This window comes from Eleginops maclovinus, chromosome 19, assembly GCF_036324505.1.
Source record: "Eleginops maclovinus isolate JMC-PN-2008 ecotype Puerto Natales chromosome 19, JC_Emac_rtc_rv5, whole genome shotgun sequence".
NCBI classification, from domain to species: domain Eukaryota; kingdom Metazoa; phylum Chordata; class Actinopteri; order Perciformes; family Eleginopidae; genus Eleginops; species Eleginops maclovinus.
The window spans coordinates 20,904,543-20,922,242 of NC_086367.1; the positions used below are offsets into that span (position 1 = coordinate 20,904,543).

General features: G+C 39.5%; 1 protein-coding gene across 14 annotated transcripts in view; it reads left to right on the top strand.

The window, feature by feature from the left end:
* The window catches only part of mark3a (MAP/microtubule affinity-regulating kinase 3a), a 48,078-nt gene that overhangs the window by 6,321 nt on the left and 24,057 nt on the right, over positions 1–17,700 (top strand). For all 14 annotated transcript variants that reach the window (XM_063908086.1, XM_063908091.1, XM_063908094.1 and 11 more), the window contains exons 2-5: positions 176–358; positions 1,488–1,541; positions 12,919–12,967; positions 14,673–14,738. In XM_063908086.1, the coding sequence (XP_063764156.1) occupies positions 176–358; positions 1,488–1,541; positions 12,919–12,967; positions 14,673–14,738 (352 nt within the window). The remainder of the gene's footprint in view (positions 1–175; positions 359–1,487; positions 1,542–12,918; positions 12,968–14,672; positions 14,739–17,700) is intronic.

Here is a 17,700-nt window from a genome sequence, read left to right on the forward strand (position 1 = left end):
GAAAATCTTTCCTCTTCTGGGAGCAGGACTATAAATATCAGTTTATTTTCTGCAGAGCCTAAGAGGACGCGTCACACCGGGTCAACATGAGTCACCAAGATGTTTCACAGCATGTACGATTCAATAACCAGCACCGTCTCTGAAATAAAGTGTCTCTTCCCCCCCCCCCCCGCAGCACACGTCTCACAGTAATGGCCGTCAGGAGATCAGCTCTCGCTCGGCCCGGAGCGGCGTTCGATCCCGTGGCTCTGAGGAACCGCAGCAGCCGCACGTCGGAAACTACCGGCTGCTCAAAACCATTGGCAAGGGGAACTTCGCCAAGGTCAAACTGGCCCGACACATCCTCACCGGCAGAGAGGTGAGACGGACACTGGTTATTTTAAAAGTCTCATTGTACGCTCTTATTTTGAAAAACCCAAACACTGTACATTTTGGTGTTTAGCATGACCAGTAATTAAGTAAGACTTCTGTAAATGTAATGTAATGTTTATGTTTTGTAGTACAAGGTGGACATTATTCTAACTTCTCTAAGCTTGCATACATTATAGAAAAATTAAGCAGCTCTTTCAAAATCAAATTCCCCCTGGCGTCACAATCATCATGGCAAGAAATATGGAGAAGTAGTCTTGTGGTTGTGGTAATATAAACATAGTAAATATCTTTTAACTGTACACAGAGTAGAAATGAGACTTGTGTGATCTTTCTACTAATACTTGTTGGGTAAAAGAATACAAATAGTTTAAAAGGAAATAAAGCTAATACGAAAATGTTGAGATTTAAATGTCCTGCTGCTGAGTTTTGCTTTTCCTTTGCAACTCAAAAAGCGTGACCTAATGTGCTATATTTTATCTTATATTTCATGTAGATGTTGTAACAAGTAATCTAGTACAATAGTTGAAGTCAACTTATAGTTTTTGTTTCAAACAAAGTTATTTTCCCTTCATATTTTCGTCTAAAAATGTAATTTTAGTGTCCGAATATGCCCCGAAAAATTCTGTGTTCAATTCCCCCGTTGGAGTTAAGACTCAGTCCTGCTGCTGGTCTCCTAAAGGTCAAAGTGGCAGAAGCCCACGTGCCACAGAAACAGGAAATGACTCTGTGTGGCGTCTCTTTTCTAAAGCGTCTCTGCTGTAACTCTTGTTGGCAGTAATGGATGTTCTCCAGGGAGAGCCACTGAGCATTTGGATTTGTTCATAATTGATGAACAGAAAGAGCAAGCTTCTTCCTAAAGCTGCGTACGGCATTTTAAAGATACTCTCCTCATGCTGTTTATTACTCGCCAGTATATATTGTATTAAGGAGGAAGTTGAAACTGTATTATGCTCTTTCACATTAACTTAGGTATCTAAATAAGATACATTCAGTTTCCCTTTCTGCGGGGTTGTCTTTCTGATTGGTTTTTCACATTCTGCTTCCCCTTTTTCACACTTCTCCTCTGCTGTTACGTCCTATTTAACTCAGTTTCAAATCTGTTGTTTTTTCCACAGGTGGCAATTAAGATAATAGACAAGACACAGCTGAACCCAAACAGCCTTCAAAAGGTAATTTACCCCCCTTCCTCCCTTCCCTCTCTTCCTCTCTGCTATTACTCTCACGCTGTGGCAGACTTTATTTATTAATTCATGAAGCACAACAGATTGAGTATTAATTGTGTAAATGGGAAGCAGGGCATGGTGGGACTGAGCATGTGCTTGTTCTCCATATAGAGTTAAGTGCTCTTTATTATTTAGGTGTGATGTTTTCGCAGCGGAGGAGATGATTCAGCTCTCTCACACTTTGGTTTGAAATGAAAACGTTGCACTGTAAAGCTTGTTAAAGTCTAACCCGAGGTGTTAAAAAGTAGCAATACAACTTAAAAAAACCACTCTGATAAAAGTAGGAGTTCTGCATTCAGTGTGATGCTTAAGCAGGCCCTATTATGCCTTTCCTGTAGTGTTGGTTTTGAATGCATGTAAATGGTCTGCAAAGGCTAAAGTCCCTGTCTTCCATCATGAGGGAGTTTCTCTCCCCCTTCCTTTTGCCTGAAACGCCTGCATCTGACTCCTTTACTTCAGGAACATTCAGACATCACGATTTAACACTCGCCTCTGTCTGTAATATGTAAAGAAATAACATTTGTACATTTTATTTATTATTTGTATTAATAATCTACATTTATAAAGTAACTCAAGTTATTAAAATAAATATATAGGATGGGAAAAATGTCCCTCTGACATTCAGTCGAGTAGAGGTGTAAAATGGTACCTCAAAAAGCACTTTCATTAATGTACCGACTTAATTCCACCACTGGTATCTCTTGGCGTTCAGTGTTTTCAGTCGAGACACAAAAAAACCACCAAGTAAATGCAAATATTTGAATACTTTTAGGAGTTATTGAACATTTATTATAGATCTTGCTACCCTTTTCCAACCCACGCTTCTTGGGAAGTCATGCAGCTGGGAGTGACAGTTCTGTTTTCCTTGTTAAATCAATCAAATCAGGAAGTGGGTTTGCTTTTAAGATGCAAATCTAAAGCGCCTGAGCGTGAATGCTTCTCTTCTGCTTCCCGGTGAAAAAGTAGTTTCACTTTACAGTCTGCAGTCAGCGAGCTAAAAGGAGCCGCTCCTTAAATCTGTTTCTGTTTTCTGTGTGTACACTCATTGATCAGAATCAGAGTTGCTTAATTAGTCCTTTTTAATAATTGACAGCGTTACAGCAAACCCGACATAGCAGGTATAAGGCTTGGTTGTTTTTGATTTGTACGTCGTCCTGGAAGTAGTTTTCAGGGAAAGGTATCGATTCATTTTTGCTCATCAGACAGAGACGAGTTGACGGGGGGATGATGTTTGTTGATGTTCAGCCGTCGCCCGTCGCTCGCATCCCCCCCCCCCCCCCCCTCCGCCCAGCGATCGGCTAGTGGTTTTCCATCAGTTTTTCCAAAAGCTCCATTGATTGTGCTCTTTGTACCTCGGAGGCCCTTTGGCGTTAGCTGTGACACGACGCCGCCAGAAAAACACTGAGTCATGACGCCGCTGAAGCAAACAAAGCGCGGGGCCTTTGTCTGCAGCCCGTGTTGTTTTTTAGGTTACTTCTTTGTCACAAAACTTTTAGGAATTTGTCAGGTTATTTTTCCAGACTGCCCACCAGAGATTTACATTTCTTCTCATGTTTATTTTAAGGAACTGGAACACACTTCAAAAAGACATTTTCCTGTTGTACTTTTACAGGATTGACACTTTAAATGCTACTATTCCTGTCGCACGCTTCTATTCATAGGCTCCCGTTGTGTTTTATCTCTTGTCGATGATTTGGATATTCAGAGTTAATAGTTATCCTTACATGGATAACATCTTTGGCTTATTTTAAATCATATGTAGATTAATATCAGATCAGAATCAGAAGTACTTTATTTATCCCAAACTGGGAATTTTTTGCATTGCAGCATCGAAATACAAAGAAGCAAAACAAATACAAACAAATACAACTAAAATAAAAATGAAATGTACAAAAGGCAATAATAATATAGTGTAAATGTTAAGTGTGAAGGAGTGCATGTTATGTCCAGTTTACAGAGAGGCTATGGAGCAGTGAGTTGTCTGCCAGCCAGAGGGGAATTATTGTACGGGGTTATTGCAGTGGGCAGGAATGTTCTCCTGTACCTGTCCTTGTGACAACGGAGCTGGAGCAGTCTGTTGGAGAAGGAGCTCCGCTGTCTGTCCAGCTGCAGGTGGAGAGGTTGGGTGGGGTTATCCATGATGGACAACAGTTTGTTCAGGGTCCTCCTCTCCACCACAGCCTCAAAATTGTCCAGTTCGATGCCGATGACTGAGCCAGCTTTCCCAATCAGTTTATTGATTCTGCTGGTGTCACCGGCTCTGATGCTGCCCCCCCCAGCAGACGGCAGCAAAGAAGGGTGCACTAGCAACAACAGACTGGTAAAAGATCTCCAACACCTTGCTGCACACGTTGAAGGATCTCAGCCTCCTCAGACTCATCCCCTTCTTGTACACAGCGTCAGTGTTGGCCCTCCAGTTCAGTCCATTGTCGAGGTGCACTCCAAGGTACTTGTATTCCTCCACCACAGCTACATCCTCACCCAGAATGCACAGGGGCAGTGAAGACGTCCTCTTCTTCCTGAAGTCAATGACCATGTCTTTGGTCTTGGCCACAATCAGAAGCAGATGATTTTTCCCCGTCCACTCCACAAAACCCTCCACCAGCGCTCTGTACTCCTCCTCCCGTCCATCCCTTATACACCCTGCCACTGCAGAGTCATCCAAAAATGTCTGCAGGTGGCATGACTCTGAGTTGTATTGAAAGTCAGTGGTGTATAAGGTGAACAGGAAGGGAGACAGCACAGTCCCCTGAGGGGCTCCTGTACTGCCAACCACCACACCAGACAGATACGAGTGTCCTGATCCACCAGGGCTGCAAGGAATATTGTTTTTTCGCTATTACACCAAATGTGTATTAACTCGCTTTTGATAATATAAATTAATTTCATTTGTAAAGCATCTTTTAAAATGTATAAATGTTAAACAACTGTACAATTAAACAGAATCCATTAAATGATTGTTATATCCTAAAAAAACATAAAACTAACAATAAATTATCCAAAATAATCCCCAACCAATGCTCTTGCAAATCCCGTTAGAGAAACATAACACACCTAAAGACTTGAATACTCTAAGAAACTACTAAACTTTTAAGAAACTGAAACCTTATATTTGTGACCTGTTTGTAAAGATTCACATCTTTTGTATAAACCATTGAGCTTGGCTCTGAGAGACGTAGGTATGCTGTGGATATCACATGGTTGCTTTTGGTCTTTCATTGGGATTTTGTTTCAAAATGGCAGCGCAATCTTTAAAAAGATGTTCTCTTTTGTCGACTGAACGTCACCAGGGAAATGAAACGTTGCGTTCAGGTTCACATGAGTTTTTAGGGATTAATTTTGCTCTCCGCTCTACTGCGAGCCGGCGCTGCTGTAACAGCTAACCTGCATCAGACCTGACCTCTTATGCAACCGCAAGATTTGGCGAGAGGCTGATAGCGGGGGATATCGTCTCTGAAGCCCAAGTGTTTATTTTCAGACTCTTTCTTAATAGTTCAGGGGAGCTGAGTCGGCATTCACATCTGTCGCAAGCTAACTCTTCCTTGGCTTATTTTTCTTCTGCTTCTTCTTTTCAAATCTTCTAAAATGTTCTCTCCTTTAATCTTATTCTTTTAAAATGTTCTCTTCTTTAATCTTATTCTTTTAAAATGTTCTCTCCTTTAATCTTATTCTTTTAAAATGTTCTCTTCTTTAATCTTATTCTTTTAAAATGTTCTCTTCTTTAATCTTATTCTTTTAAAATGTTCTTCATCTTTTTTTAAATCTGCATCTTTTTCTTCTGAAATCTTTGTCTTCTTTTTCTAAAATCATCTTTAAGAACATTTTTCCTCAAAAAACTTCTAATTTCTTAGCTTTAAAATATACACTATTATGCAGGATGGTCTTTCAGAATACCTCTTTAATGATATTATTATTATTTAAACATGATTATTAAAGCATTGATGTGTTTATCACTTTATTCTAGAACCTGCTAAAGGTAGAGCTAACTTTTATCATTACTTCTTTACTGCTGGCTATCTCAACCCACCGTGAAACTCCATCATTTATTTTGATAAATCACTTTTATTAATTATCTGAATCTGTAAAAGTGTCGTTAAAAATTACAGGTATTTTGTTCTTGCTAAGAGTCTTGTCCAGGTCTAAGGTTACGGAGGGAGTGTGACACTTTGAAGTCCTGATTAAATGTAAACAACCTCCGCTCCCTGCGCTGAGGGTTTCATTAAGTGGTGATAAAAGCCTCGGACGTCATTAATATCAGCATTTCTCAACCCGTAGGCAGGGACTCTGCAGTGCGTCATCAACAGTATTAATATAACCGGAAGAAGGGTTCTTGTGAGAAGCTTTTCTCATTCTACAACAACAGCTGATCTTGTGTGAGAAAGTAGTTTGCAGTCTGTAAGCCTCTGACATTTCATAATTAGAGAATGGTATTGAAGCTCATACCTTTTTTGAGAATTGACTCGGACACTACTCTGCTATCAAACTGACTCCTACATACAGTTGGCATCAAAGTCTTAGTCTTGTTTGAGGGAAATATTCCGATTTGACATTTTTTGAGTGGTTCCAGATTGTGTACAATGGTTTGGGGGGCTGCAGCTAAAATAATATTTTCATTATTGTCTAATGTCACGATGAGCCCTTTGATTAAATCATCCAAAAACTGTGGAAAAGCCTTTTTTATATCATGCCTTCTTCAAATGGCATGTTCTGTATCAGAAAAATGTCATTAGACCAAGATTTAATATATTGAATTGAGATAAAACAAGATGGAAGAGGATAAAATCCCTACATTTGAAAAGTTGAGACCAATTTCAATGTTGGATTTATGTTAATATTTGACTCAGTGTTTAAAACGTCTCAGTTTGAAGAGAGGCTATGGAAAGTGTTTGATGGGCAACATGATCAGACTAGTTTGACTTTTATCTACCAACTCATTGTTTACCAACCCAGGTTTCCGAACCCCCAAAAGCCTTTTATAAAGAGGTTTGACTTTTCTCTTTTTATATTTAGTCATTTTCAAAACAGTTTTACATTTCAGGATTTCTTTTCTTAATATAATTGAAATTAAACTAAATCTTGTAAAAATGATTTTTAAATGGACCTGCAACAGAAATAGAAATGCAAACGGTTACCAGGGTCAACAAATGGACACTGCTTCATATTAAAAGTCCACAGAAGGTATGGACTGACTCCACTAAACAAGCCTGGAGAGGAAAATGCCTCTAAATCTCATAACGTGCAGCAGTATGTAGTCTGTCGTTCTTTTGAAGTCTGCAGGCGATCACAAGAAGGCATCTCTTCATTTCTGCCCTCGTAACTTCAAACGTCTGAGATAAACCCGCTTTCTGTAAGTTGGAGAAGTTAATTTGAACCACATTGTTTATTCCCTCAGGTGTGTCTCTCCAGATGGGAACAATTGCATTTTTCAACTTGTAAGGGAACAAATAACTGCAAAGAGAAGCAGGTCTAACAGAAAACTGCAGCCTGGGTGTTTTTTTTATCTCTGAAACAAACAACGGGGGGTCAATTAACGCAAAGAAGGATGCACAGACATCTTTCTTTCTGAGCTGATTCCTATAATCCGATTTTGTTGTGATTCACCTCAAAGTTTACCGGAAACATGCAGCACATGCTCGAATAGTGAGCCCACTGGATTTTGGTTTACGAGCCTCAGATCATTCATCATTGAGGTGACTTAAACAGGATAATGCAGTTTTTTACTCTTGGTGTTGTGAGGATGACACCCTGAAAGTGTGTGTCATTTGTCCTGAAGGTGCTTTGTATTGCTCACAAGGCAGGTTGTGTAAGCGTGGTTGCATCACGGCGGTGGTATGACTGGATCTCCGGCAGGTTTACGTCCTCGACCTCCCGGTTGTATTCTGCGGTGAATCATCGGTGTGTGTTTGTCCAATAATTCTGGTTACTGCACAACATACCTGACAAAGTCTTTCCGTGTACCGGTCGGTTTTTTGTTTATTTACCCTGATGTCAAATGAACTGCATCTGCTCTGCAGGACTGCACACACTTTGACTAAGTCACTGAGCTGCTGCCATTTGTCCTCGGGGCAGCAAATACTGAATCAACACAAATAGCTTAATTGTTTTCAGGCTTAGTAATTGTTTATTGCTGTGTAATCTGTAATGATGTTTTGCTCACATGTGTTAGTTGAGCTGTACCGGCTGTCATTTTATCAAATTCCCCTGCTTGAATTGCCTCCATTGGACTCCTTTTGTTTACTTAATGAACATGGTGACATCACTACGTAACAACGGCATACAGATTGGCTAGCGCGCCGACGCATTATATGTGGTAGGCTAAGGGGCGGGACGTCAGCTGTTGGCCAAACAGAGCAGGCCAGCTAACCAATCAGAGCAGACTGGTACAGACAGACAACATCGACCCAATATTGACGGTCATTTGGCCAAAAATATCCAAATAAGTGATTTCTTCTTCTAGTCCAGCCAGTTCGGATTATTGGCTCTCTAGTAATCAATCCTCTTTTCCCTTTCATGAAAAACAACACTCAGATGTATTCCTCTGTGCTGTGTGAGTGCTTTCCTCAGTTTAATGACGGTCACAGCGAGTAATGACAGTCAGGAAACCTCGGGCTCTTCTTCTTCTCCTCCTCTTCCTCCTGGCTTGGTTTGTTAACATTGCTTCCAAACCGGTCGCCTCAGTCCTGAAGGCCTCGCTGTTCGCTGCAGCTCATAATTAACCCTTCAGCTGTCTCTGAAATTAGATTTACTACCTCAGTACCTCCCACAGCCGGCGTTCACTGCAGGATCTGGGTGTCCAAATTACTATCATACCATTTTGAAGTCATACTTATTATCTTTTACAACTGTTTTATTTTTAAGCTGCTCTCTAGACAGGAACAGAAGGAATATACAGATGACATTCCTAGGGCTAGAAACAGAAAGAGAGAATCATAAAAAGTATTAATGATCACATAAATATAGAATATTAATGTCTTAACTTTCTCTGTAGTCAGAATACCAATAAAAAAACCCTAAATCTAAGTATACAGTGACAGGAAACGATCAAAAGCAAGCGAATCTTTAACTCTGAGAGGAAGTGTTCTGGTGCGTCTACATCGGAAGCGATGTAGAAGGATTGATGGTTTTAATCAAAACCGTTATTGGTGCATTTTCTATTAAACAACAAATAATTTAGTTTAATTTCACTTTAGTATTTGAGCACAAATGGAGCTACAGTGTTCAAAGATTCAATATTTTATTTTGAAAAACATGCAATGATGTTTTTTTTGTAGTGAACCCATTTATGCCTTTACTGCCTGAGTTGACTACAATTCCCAGAAGGCTATTTACCATCCTCAGATAATAGGTTTAAACATTTTTGCATTGTTTTAGCATCTGTGTGGGCCTTTTTACTTTTATTTTGATAGAGGACTGCAGAGCGGTGACAGGAAGTGAGACAATACACAGTGAAGTTCTCCTGGTAGACTTTAAGGCAGCTTTCAGACTGACTCCCCTCATTCTTTCAACAAACAAATCCATACTCTGACAATGCAGCAGGGATGACAAACCAGCAAAAAAAGTTGAACCCTGCTCAGCTTTTGAGTCATGTTCAGGTGCGGTGGTGCAAGCTCACATTCCTGCAGGATTACTTTGAAACATGAACAATGCATTTCTGCAGTTTCCTCCGCAACTCAAGACAACATAATTGTTGCCTTTGTGACCTTTCCATAGCAGTAAAACTTCCTTACAGTAGAAGCGGAGGTGTGCCGTGTGACTTCACCTGTTAACAGTTATCACGTGACAGACATAAAGGAAATGTAGGGCGCAGTGTTCCTGGATTTAAAAAAGGCATTTGACAACGTAAATCACAATATCTTAATTTCAAAACTGTCAATGTACAATTTCTCTGGCATGGTTTGATTCTTATTTAAAGGGTTGTGGACAGTGTGTTGTGATCAACAACATCAAGTCAGTTTTTAACAAAATTGTAACTGGATCCCCTAAGGAACTATCTCGGGTCCTATCCTTTTCAGTTTGTATATTAACCACCTTCCAGTAGTATGCCCTGGTACAGGTCTTCAGATCTATGCTGAAGACACAGTCGTCCCTGTATCTGGCAAAACTTGTGATGCTGTTGCAGATAAGCTAATCAAAAACTTAGAAAAGGTTTCAGCTTGGCTTGATGCCTCCTGTTTGACACTAAACACTAAAAAACAAAGTCCATCTGTTTTTCCATCAAAAAGCAGAATCCCTGAATGTCGGAACTAAAGGTGAGCCCTGTGAACAAGTATCAGATATGAAGTATTTAGGGATCATTTTAGATTCTCAGTTAAATTTGAAGTCATGTGAAAAAGGTTTGCAAAACGATTAAGGCGAACCGTAGCTGTTTTCAGATAAGAACACACTGCTTGACATCTGACTGTGCCTTTATCTTTCTTAATTCAATGATTTTTACACATCTGTCCTATGGTTTGGCGGCTTGCTCCCAGGCCAACCAGTCTGTAATTAAATCCATAGAGAGTCTTTACAATCGGGCCTTGAAAATCTTGGACAAAGAGCAAATAAGGGTATCATCGTTGCCACATTTTAAGGAAATACAAGATTTAAAGTTGTTCTAATTTCATTGGCTTTCATTATGTAAAGCTTGTGTTTAAATGTGTACATGGACTTGCTCCTCAGTCTCTCTGAAAATACATCCAGAGATTACAGAGCTGCGGCAGATCCACCAGAGCAGCTTCTAGTGGCAACTGTCAGGTCCCATTCTGCTAAACATCTTTTGCTCAGACAGCTTTTTCTGTGAGAGGAACAAAGTCCTGGAACTTGCTACCTGATCACTTGAAATCTGCTGCTCACTTCACCACTTTTAAGAGAGCTACCAAATCCTGGTTAATCCAACAACAAACAGACCCATGTGTAGTTTGAACGTTTTTAATGTGTGCATTATTGTATCGTGCTGTATTCTGTTCAACTCCATTTTACCTCACTGTTGTAATCTCCTAGTTCCATAAAAGCCCTTCTAGGGACGAGTGTTACAAACTAGCATTCCCTATAAACACTATGATACTTGCATCGGATAGCTGTTTTCAGTCTGTCAATGTATATTGTATCTGTCCCTACCAAATAAACGATAAATAAAAAACAGGTGAAGACAGATTATGTGACTTCCTGCCAACATGTGTAAAATTACCCATTTTATACTAACCCTTAACGGTCCAAATGTGAAATGTTTAAGATGATACTGTGACTAAATATCGATGAGTTAAGGGCCTTTAATATGACTAACCTCCCTTACCAATCTTACTTTGGCATGATTACTTTATTACTATTTAAATTATGAGAAATAATCCAGTTTTTAAGATCAATTCTTATATTCAAGCACTACATTATTTATTTTATATTTATTATTTATAGTAAAGCGTTCACATTTTAACTCTAGCCTCAGTTTATATTCATTTTATTCTATTTATTTTGAAATGCAGCAACTGTTACAAATCCAATCTCCCCCCCCGATCAATTCTTTCCCTTTTTTGGAGCATTTTATGAATCATTTTGAGCTCTAACTTTGGTTATTTTTGGGGTATTTTATAAAATAACTGCTTATTTTACCTTAGATTGTCCTTATATTATTCAGCAAGTGATCCAAATATCCCTCTAAAAGAAAAGTTGTCTAGTGACAGAATGAAAATGTTATAAGCCTAGAAAACATCTCGCTGCTGAAACTATTCTATTGGAAAGTTTAAATAATTCATCTTTAAAAAATGTGGAGCATTTGGTGGCTACCACTTTTTAAATGCGTTACCTGATCCTCTTGAGTAAGGTGACAGTGGGATTTGTTTAATCTTTTCAAAGTAAAATATCAATTTAAAACCAAAAGAAAGAAGCTTAAATTCGGTGTCAATCTGCTGGATTTTATCGGAGATGTTTAGGTGTTTTTCTTGCTTCACAGCCTCAAGATTTGCTGGCGAGAAAGCCAACACTGTGGCTACTCCCGCCTCATGAAACATTAATGCCTTTTTATATTTTCTATGGAAGGGAAGAGGGCGAGGTGTAGTTAACGGCGGATCAATAATGAATAGCACTCGGGGTCTTTTTGTGCCTCGTACAGCGGAAGAGTAAAAAGCTCTTTTGGCCGTTACAAATCTGCCTGTCTGGTCACTGTGAATGCTGATGAGAGTGTGAGGTGACTGAGGGTTTTCCCATTAGAGAGCAGGCTGGAGATGTGAGGGTGCATTTCTAACTTCATTCAGATCTTTTCTCAGCATTTCAGGCTGGATTAAACCGGTCTTCTTCGTTTTCTCTTGCACTTTTCATACGTCAGGAGCAGCTCACAGTGCTTTAACAACAAGACACACGTCACAAATTAAAATACATTACAGCTTTTTTGCACACAAGCAGCAAAACAACATCATACTGCGGTTCAAGTGACACAAGGAGGGTAAAAGTATGATAAGAGGAAGGTACAATAAAATAAATAAAGATCCCTCTCGGTAAAACAAAGGAACTTAATAAATACAATAACGTGTGTGTGTGTGTGTGTGTGTGTGTGTGTGTGTGTGTGTGTGTGTGTGTGTGTGTGTGTGTGTGTGTGTGTGTGTGTGTGTGTGTGTGTGTGTGTGTGTGTGTGTGTGTGTGTGTGTGTGTGTGTGTGTGTGTGTGTGTGTGTGTGTGTGTGTGTGTGTGTGTGTGTGTGTGTGTGTGTGTGTGTGTGTGTGTGTGTGTGTGTGTGTGTGTGTGTGTGTGTGTGTGTGTGTGTTTTGTGACATGATGGCGAGTAATGAAAGATGGATTTGTGTGACGATGGCATTCGCTAATTTTGCTGTATGTTCACACACTGAAAAGTATGTTTGTTTACTCTTTCTATTGAACATACATATAGACAACTGCACCTTGAGATGGACGGACACATCATGGCTTTACTAAAAACATTAAGCTATTTTTGTGTAAACTTTACTCTCGTGTTGTCAGATTTCATGTTTTGGTCTCATATTTTTTATCCAGCGGGGGTCAAAATAAACTACTGGTAAATAAGTGTGTTTGTGTCCCTCCATGTGGGTTGTTGACTTTATGTAAACATGCATAAACAGTCTGTATGTTTAGAAGATTCCTCTATAAAGTTGCTGTTTTTAAATGAAGGTGTTATACTATATGTGAGAGTATAGTATGCACCTTCATTTCCCTCCTATGATCTTCAGAGCTCCTATTCTTTTTATCTGACTACTTGTTTTATGTGTCGGTTACTACATATCCTCTTCTGAGTTTACCAAAGCAAACATATGCTTGTTAACTTTGTTGAAATGTCGATACAGATTAAACTATAAGTATTTCTGTCTCTCTTTCATTTCAGCTCTTCAGAGAAGTTAGAATAATGAAGATTTTGAATCATCCCAATATAGGTAAGTGGCTGACACGCACACACACACGCACACACGCAGTCATTTAGCAGAAACAGCATCAGTTCACAGGAGTTTTTGATATTGGAAAGTCACATGATTGTGCACCATGCTGCCGCCTGAACTTCCTCAGCTTGTTTTGTCTTATAAGCGCTGCTGCTTCAGCGTTTTTAGTTCCCTTTTTTATTTGTTTTTGTTCACACAGTCAGGAGAGTGTTCTTTAAAATCAAACTATCCAATGGCAGCCGTCCAAAGTCTGAGGAAAGCTCAAACACTAAACATTATGCCATGTTTTATGTTTCGTCATAAATAATGTCTTGATTGGAATACAAAGCAGGTTTGATATGTTACAAAGACAGCGGCACAGTAAGCTGCAAGAGGAAATGACAACACCAAACCACTGCAGCGGCAACGAGCCACCGTCAAAAAAACCTCTGTTCACATGAATGTAATTGCAGCAGAGATTGTAACGTGATTAATTTCAACATTACATTCGTGTTTTGTAAATAAAACCTAAGAAAAATGTTAAAAAGTCACAATTTCCTAAGACCCAAACACATTACGCTTGATAATATCGTATAAGACTGCAATAACAAGATTGATTTTAAGAGGAAGGAAAAAAAGTCCACAAAGTAATAAAAGTTCAGTCAAATTTATGCAAATATTGATTTGCATAGTTGGATTGTGGCCGGGGGCATTTCACACCTCTCCCTTTTTGTTTCCTGTCTCAGCTTCGACTGTGAACTATCCAATAATTACAAAACTGCTGTAAAGTAACCGTAAAGTCAATGTTTTGTAGGTAAAAGAAGGTTTATTTAGACATTTCTAAACCAAAAATAGCAGAAAATCCTCTCTATTCATTGGCAATAGCTCAGCTTATTTTTGCTCGTTTTCTTTCTATCAATCAACCAATCGATTAATGGACTAATCCTTTCACCTTCAGCCATGTTCATAGGGGCTGATGCTGGCCCTTTAAAAAGTCAAATCAAGGCCCCATGACCTTATTTGTAAAGGGTACACACACACGCACACACAGAGCGTGCTCACCACACATGGTGCGGCGTTTTTTTTTTTAGGAGTTGGGATTCCCCGTTAATTACTCTTTATTTCCTTTCCCCCCCGCGCTCCATGATTTCCTCCACAGAAATGTGATTATAATTAACAGAGTGGTAGTAAGCGCTCACCAGCCCGACGCTCTCCACCTCTCACTCATTGTCTTCCTTCCCACCTCGTCTATATTTAGCCGCGCAGCTCATCACACATCCCTCTCTTTTACATCTCCCAGCTGAACTCACTGCAGTAAAAAAAGAGGAACAACAGCTTTTTGTCTCTACAGTAAGTATCGAGTGCTGCTGAGACCGCCTCGATGCTGTGCTGATCACGACACACACACACGCACACACACTTCCCCTCCAGAAATTCTCTCACTGCAGAAATAAACAGACCTAAATAAATACAAGCAGAGGTAGCAGCGACCACAATTCACTGCAATAATTAAATGAAATGCACAATGTACGTACAGGCTTAAACTAACCATAGCTGCTGAGAAATAGACATACATATTCAGATATTTCCCTCTGCGTGTCTGTTTGGAAACATTTTTGTCTCCATGAATTAATTGGTATCTCTGTCTGAATCTCCTCCATCTTTATGCATAATTGAATATGTAATTTCCTCCCCTTTCTTTTTCCCCTTTCCCTCCTTTTAGTCAAGCTGTTTGAAGTGATCGAGACGGAGAGGACGCTCTACCTGGTGATGGAGTACGCCAGCGGAGGTGAGACAGACAGACAGCATTTTATAGCTTTACCACCAACCTGCCAAACCTGTCCGACAGAAACATGTAACCCCGTTAGTTGAATAAAAGAGCATTTCAGACATGGAAACAATCCTCAATCCAATAAAAGAAAGCCTCTGTCCTCGTATAGAAGCGAAACAGACAGTGAATGTAAATCTCAAACAGTTGCTGTTCACATATAGTCAGTAAAGATCTGCTCACTGTGTGCTGCTCCTAATGTCCCAGCTATGATTTATTAGCACCAAAGTGTGATAAATGTGTGCTTTTAATAATTCATGCACACTGGGAGCTGCATATAGTCTGCAGACTCTACTTCCACCTGAAAGAACAAATGAGGAAGAACATAAATCTGTGAGTGGGATTTACAGAAAATCAGTGTGAAGAATACGTTCATAATCAGCATCTTCATTACCAAATACAAAGCAATGCTTTATTTTACTGCTCCTTTGTTCCCTTATTATTTTTGTAGGACATTCACTGGAGATGACTTTGTAATTTGGTCCTTAATTGACATTTATTTCTAAGTGTATCAACAGGAATGCACATTAAAACAGGTGGATAGACTTGGTTTGTTAACTTGTTTTCAAAAACGTCCTCAGATTAACACCTGAAACAATTATTGTATTTGAATCAAAGTTTTTCATGGTTTTCCATGTTTCTCACTTAAATGATATCACCTTTTTGCAATAGCACGTTTTTTGCAATAGCACCTGACTAAAATTGAAGTCACCATCTCTTAATATTCACCATAACAGAAGTGAAGGGATATGAGCATAAAGCCACATTTCCGTTTGGAGATTTTCTGGGAACTATGTTATTATTTTGACTATACTTCGTTTCAAAACTAGACTAATGTCTCGGTTCGACTTGTATTTGACTGTGGGAGTAAACAGTCCTTTACAGTTGCACTTCTCATGAAGATATTTGACATTTTAGGGAACATAAGGACCTATAAAATAAAGATAAAGCAGTTATTGTTCCTGAGAATGTGCGAGCCCTTTAAAGCTGCTCACATAGGAAGTAATGGTAACATAAGTCGACGCAGAGAAATACTCAGCCCTCTGTGAATGAGCGAGTCGGAGCAGGAAAAACATGTTGGTCGACTCCCAACAGAAACCTGACTTTCTACATGCAAGTCATCTGTGACCTATATTTATATTACCTCGACTTGTTCAGCTTTGGGGAAGCAGGATCAATGCTCTTCCTTCTTTTCTGTACTCTGCACACTCGTGACTGACTTTCTTTATTAGTGAAGCGTCTGCAAAGGTAAACGCGTCACATGCGACTTAGAGTTACAGCACATTAAGAAAAATAAGGAGGGAGGGTCATGAAACGGCTGTTAGCAGGGCAAATGTAAGAACAACATTTCCAGGAATCGCTTCCACTGAGGGACTAATAAGTAGACAAACAAATGCTCTGAGTAATCAGCAACGGATAAAAAACTGACATTTCATTTTAATGGTACTAAATGCAAAGAAGCAGGGAGCCATCGTTATTCCTTAGTGGTCATAAAAAACAAACAGACAAAGCAAATAAATCTGAATGTTTCCTGCAAATGTGACGATTCCAGCAGCAACAGAGAGTTTAGATTTTGTGGTGAAAAGCTTCTTTTAATATCTCATTAATGTGGTCTCATACACACACACACACACACACACACACACACACACACACACACACACACACACACACACACATACACATACACACACACAGGACACGTCTTCTCATTGATTTCTTGCAAAAAGGTCACATTCGGTGGGCAGAGCCAAGCCGAGAGACTACAAATTGTGAATCCAATTACCGTCGAGATGGGAGTTCTGATCAAAAGCCAATCAAATTAGACGTAGAATGAAGTAAATGTAATATTTCTCTCAAGTTTGGCTTTGAGTTGCTTTTCTTTTTTTGGTAGGAATTCCATTAGAATCTAGAGGGTGACCTTCAGTTACAGATCCAGTAAATTCAATTTGTAAATGCACAAAATAATGTGATACAACTCCGCAGATGTTAGGGAACGACTTCGATGACCTGCAAGCTGAGGGGGGGAAAATGTCAGATGAGTTTAAAGTAATAAAAGTTTATTTATTTCAAAAGAGAAAGTTTTTACACAACATATCAAATCAGAAGATGTTGCTTGATTGCATTTTGGGCAGAAATTCAAGCTCCAGTGGTGATAAATCATCATAAACCTGCAAACCTACAAACATTCCCATCAGCCTCAACTGCACTTTGTTCTGTACTGGATATAAACAAGAGCATGGCTGTTGAGTGGTAATCCTGTTTCCTCACAGTGGCCTGATGTGGATTTATGTCCAGAAGATTTCCTTCCATTCTTCGGGCTTGTTTCGGACTTTCTTCCCTCAAAAGCTTGATTAAATGCATATCTTCTCTTAAATTATCTTTATGGGGACTAAAGATGCTGCATACATTGCTGAATCAGGGGCTACTTGCACTCAAACAGGGGCACTTAAAGCTCCTCTGTGGCCTAAAATGTAGCATCAGCATTATTGAATTATGCAGGAACCAGATCATGCTACCAGAATTTAACAAAACATCATGTAAACTTGTTTTACCGCTGAAAATGATCCAGATGTTCAATTCTTTCTCTTCACATACTTGTGTCTAGCATCAAGGTTACAATGTCCTTGTTATTTTCTGGTTTTGTTCCTAATCCCATCCCTATGTACGGCACACACTGTGCCCTTTAGCTTTGACATGCTAAGTGTTAGCTGCCACATTCTGAGTCAGAGAGCAGCGCTGAATTGTTGCTTTTCTGGAACTCTGAAGCACGGAAACATCCTCTTCAGGTCAGCACAGAGAGAGTGGGAGTGTTTCAAGGATTCAGAAAAAGAGAGGGAGGTATTTTTGTTGCTTGTTTTGTTTTACTTCCCATTTCTGGCCCTGCTTCGGACACACGCATGCACTCCGGCCACCTGAGTTC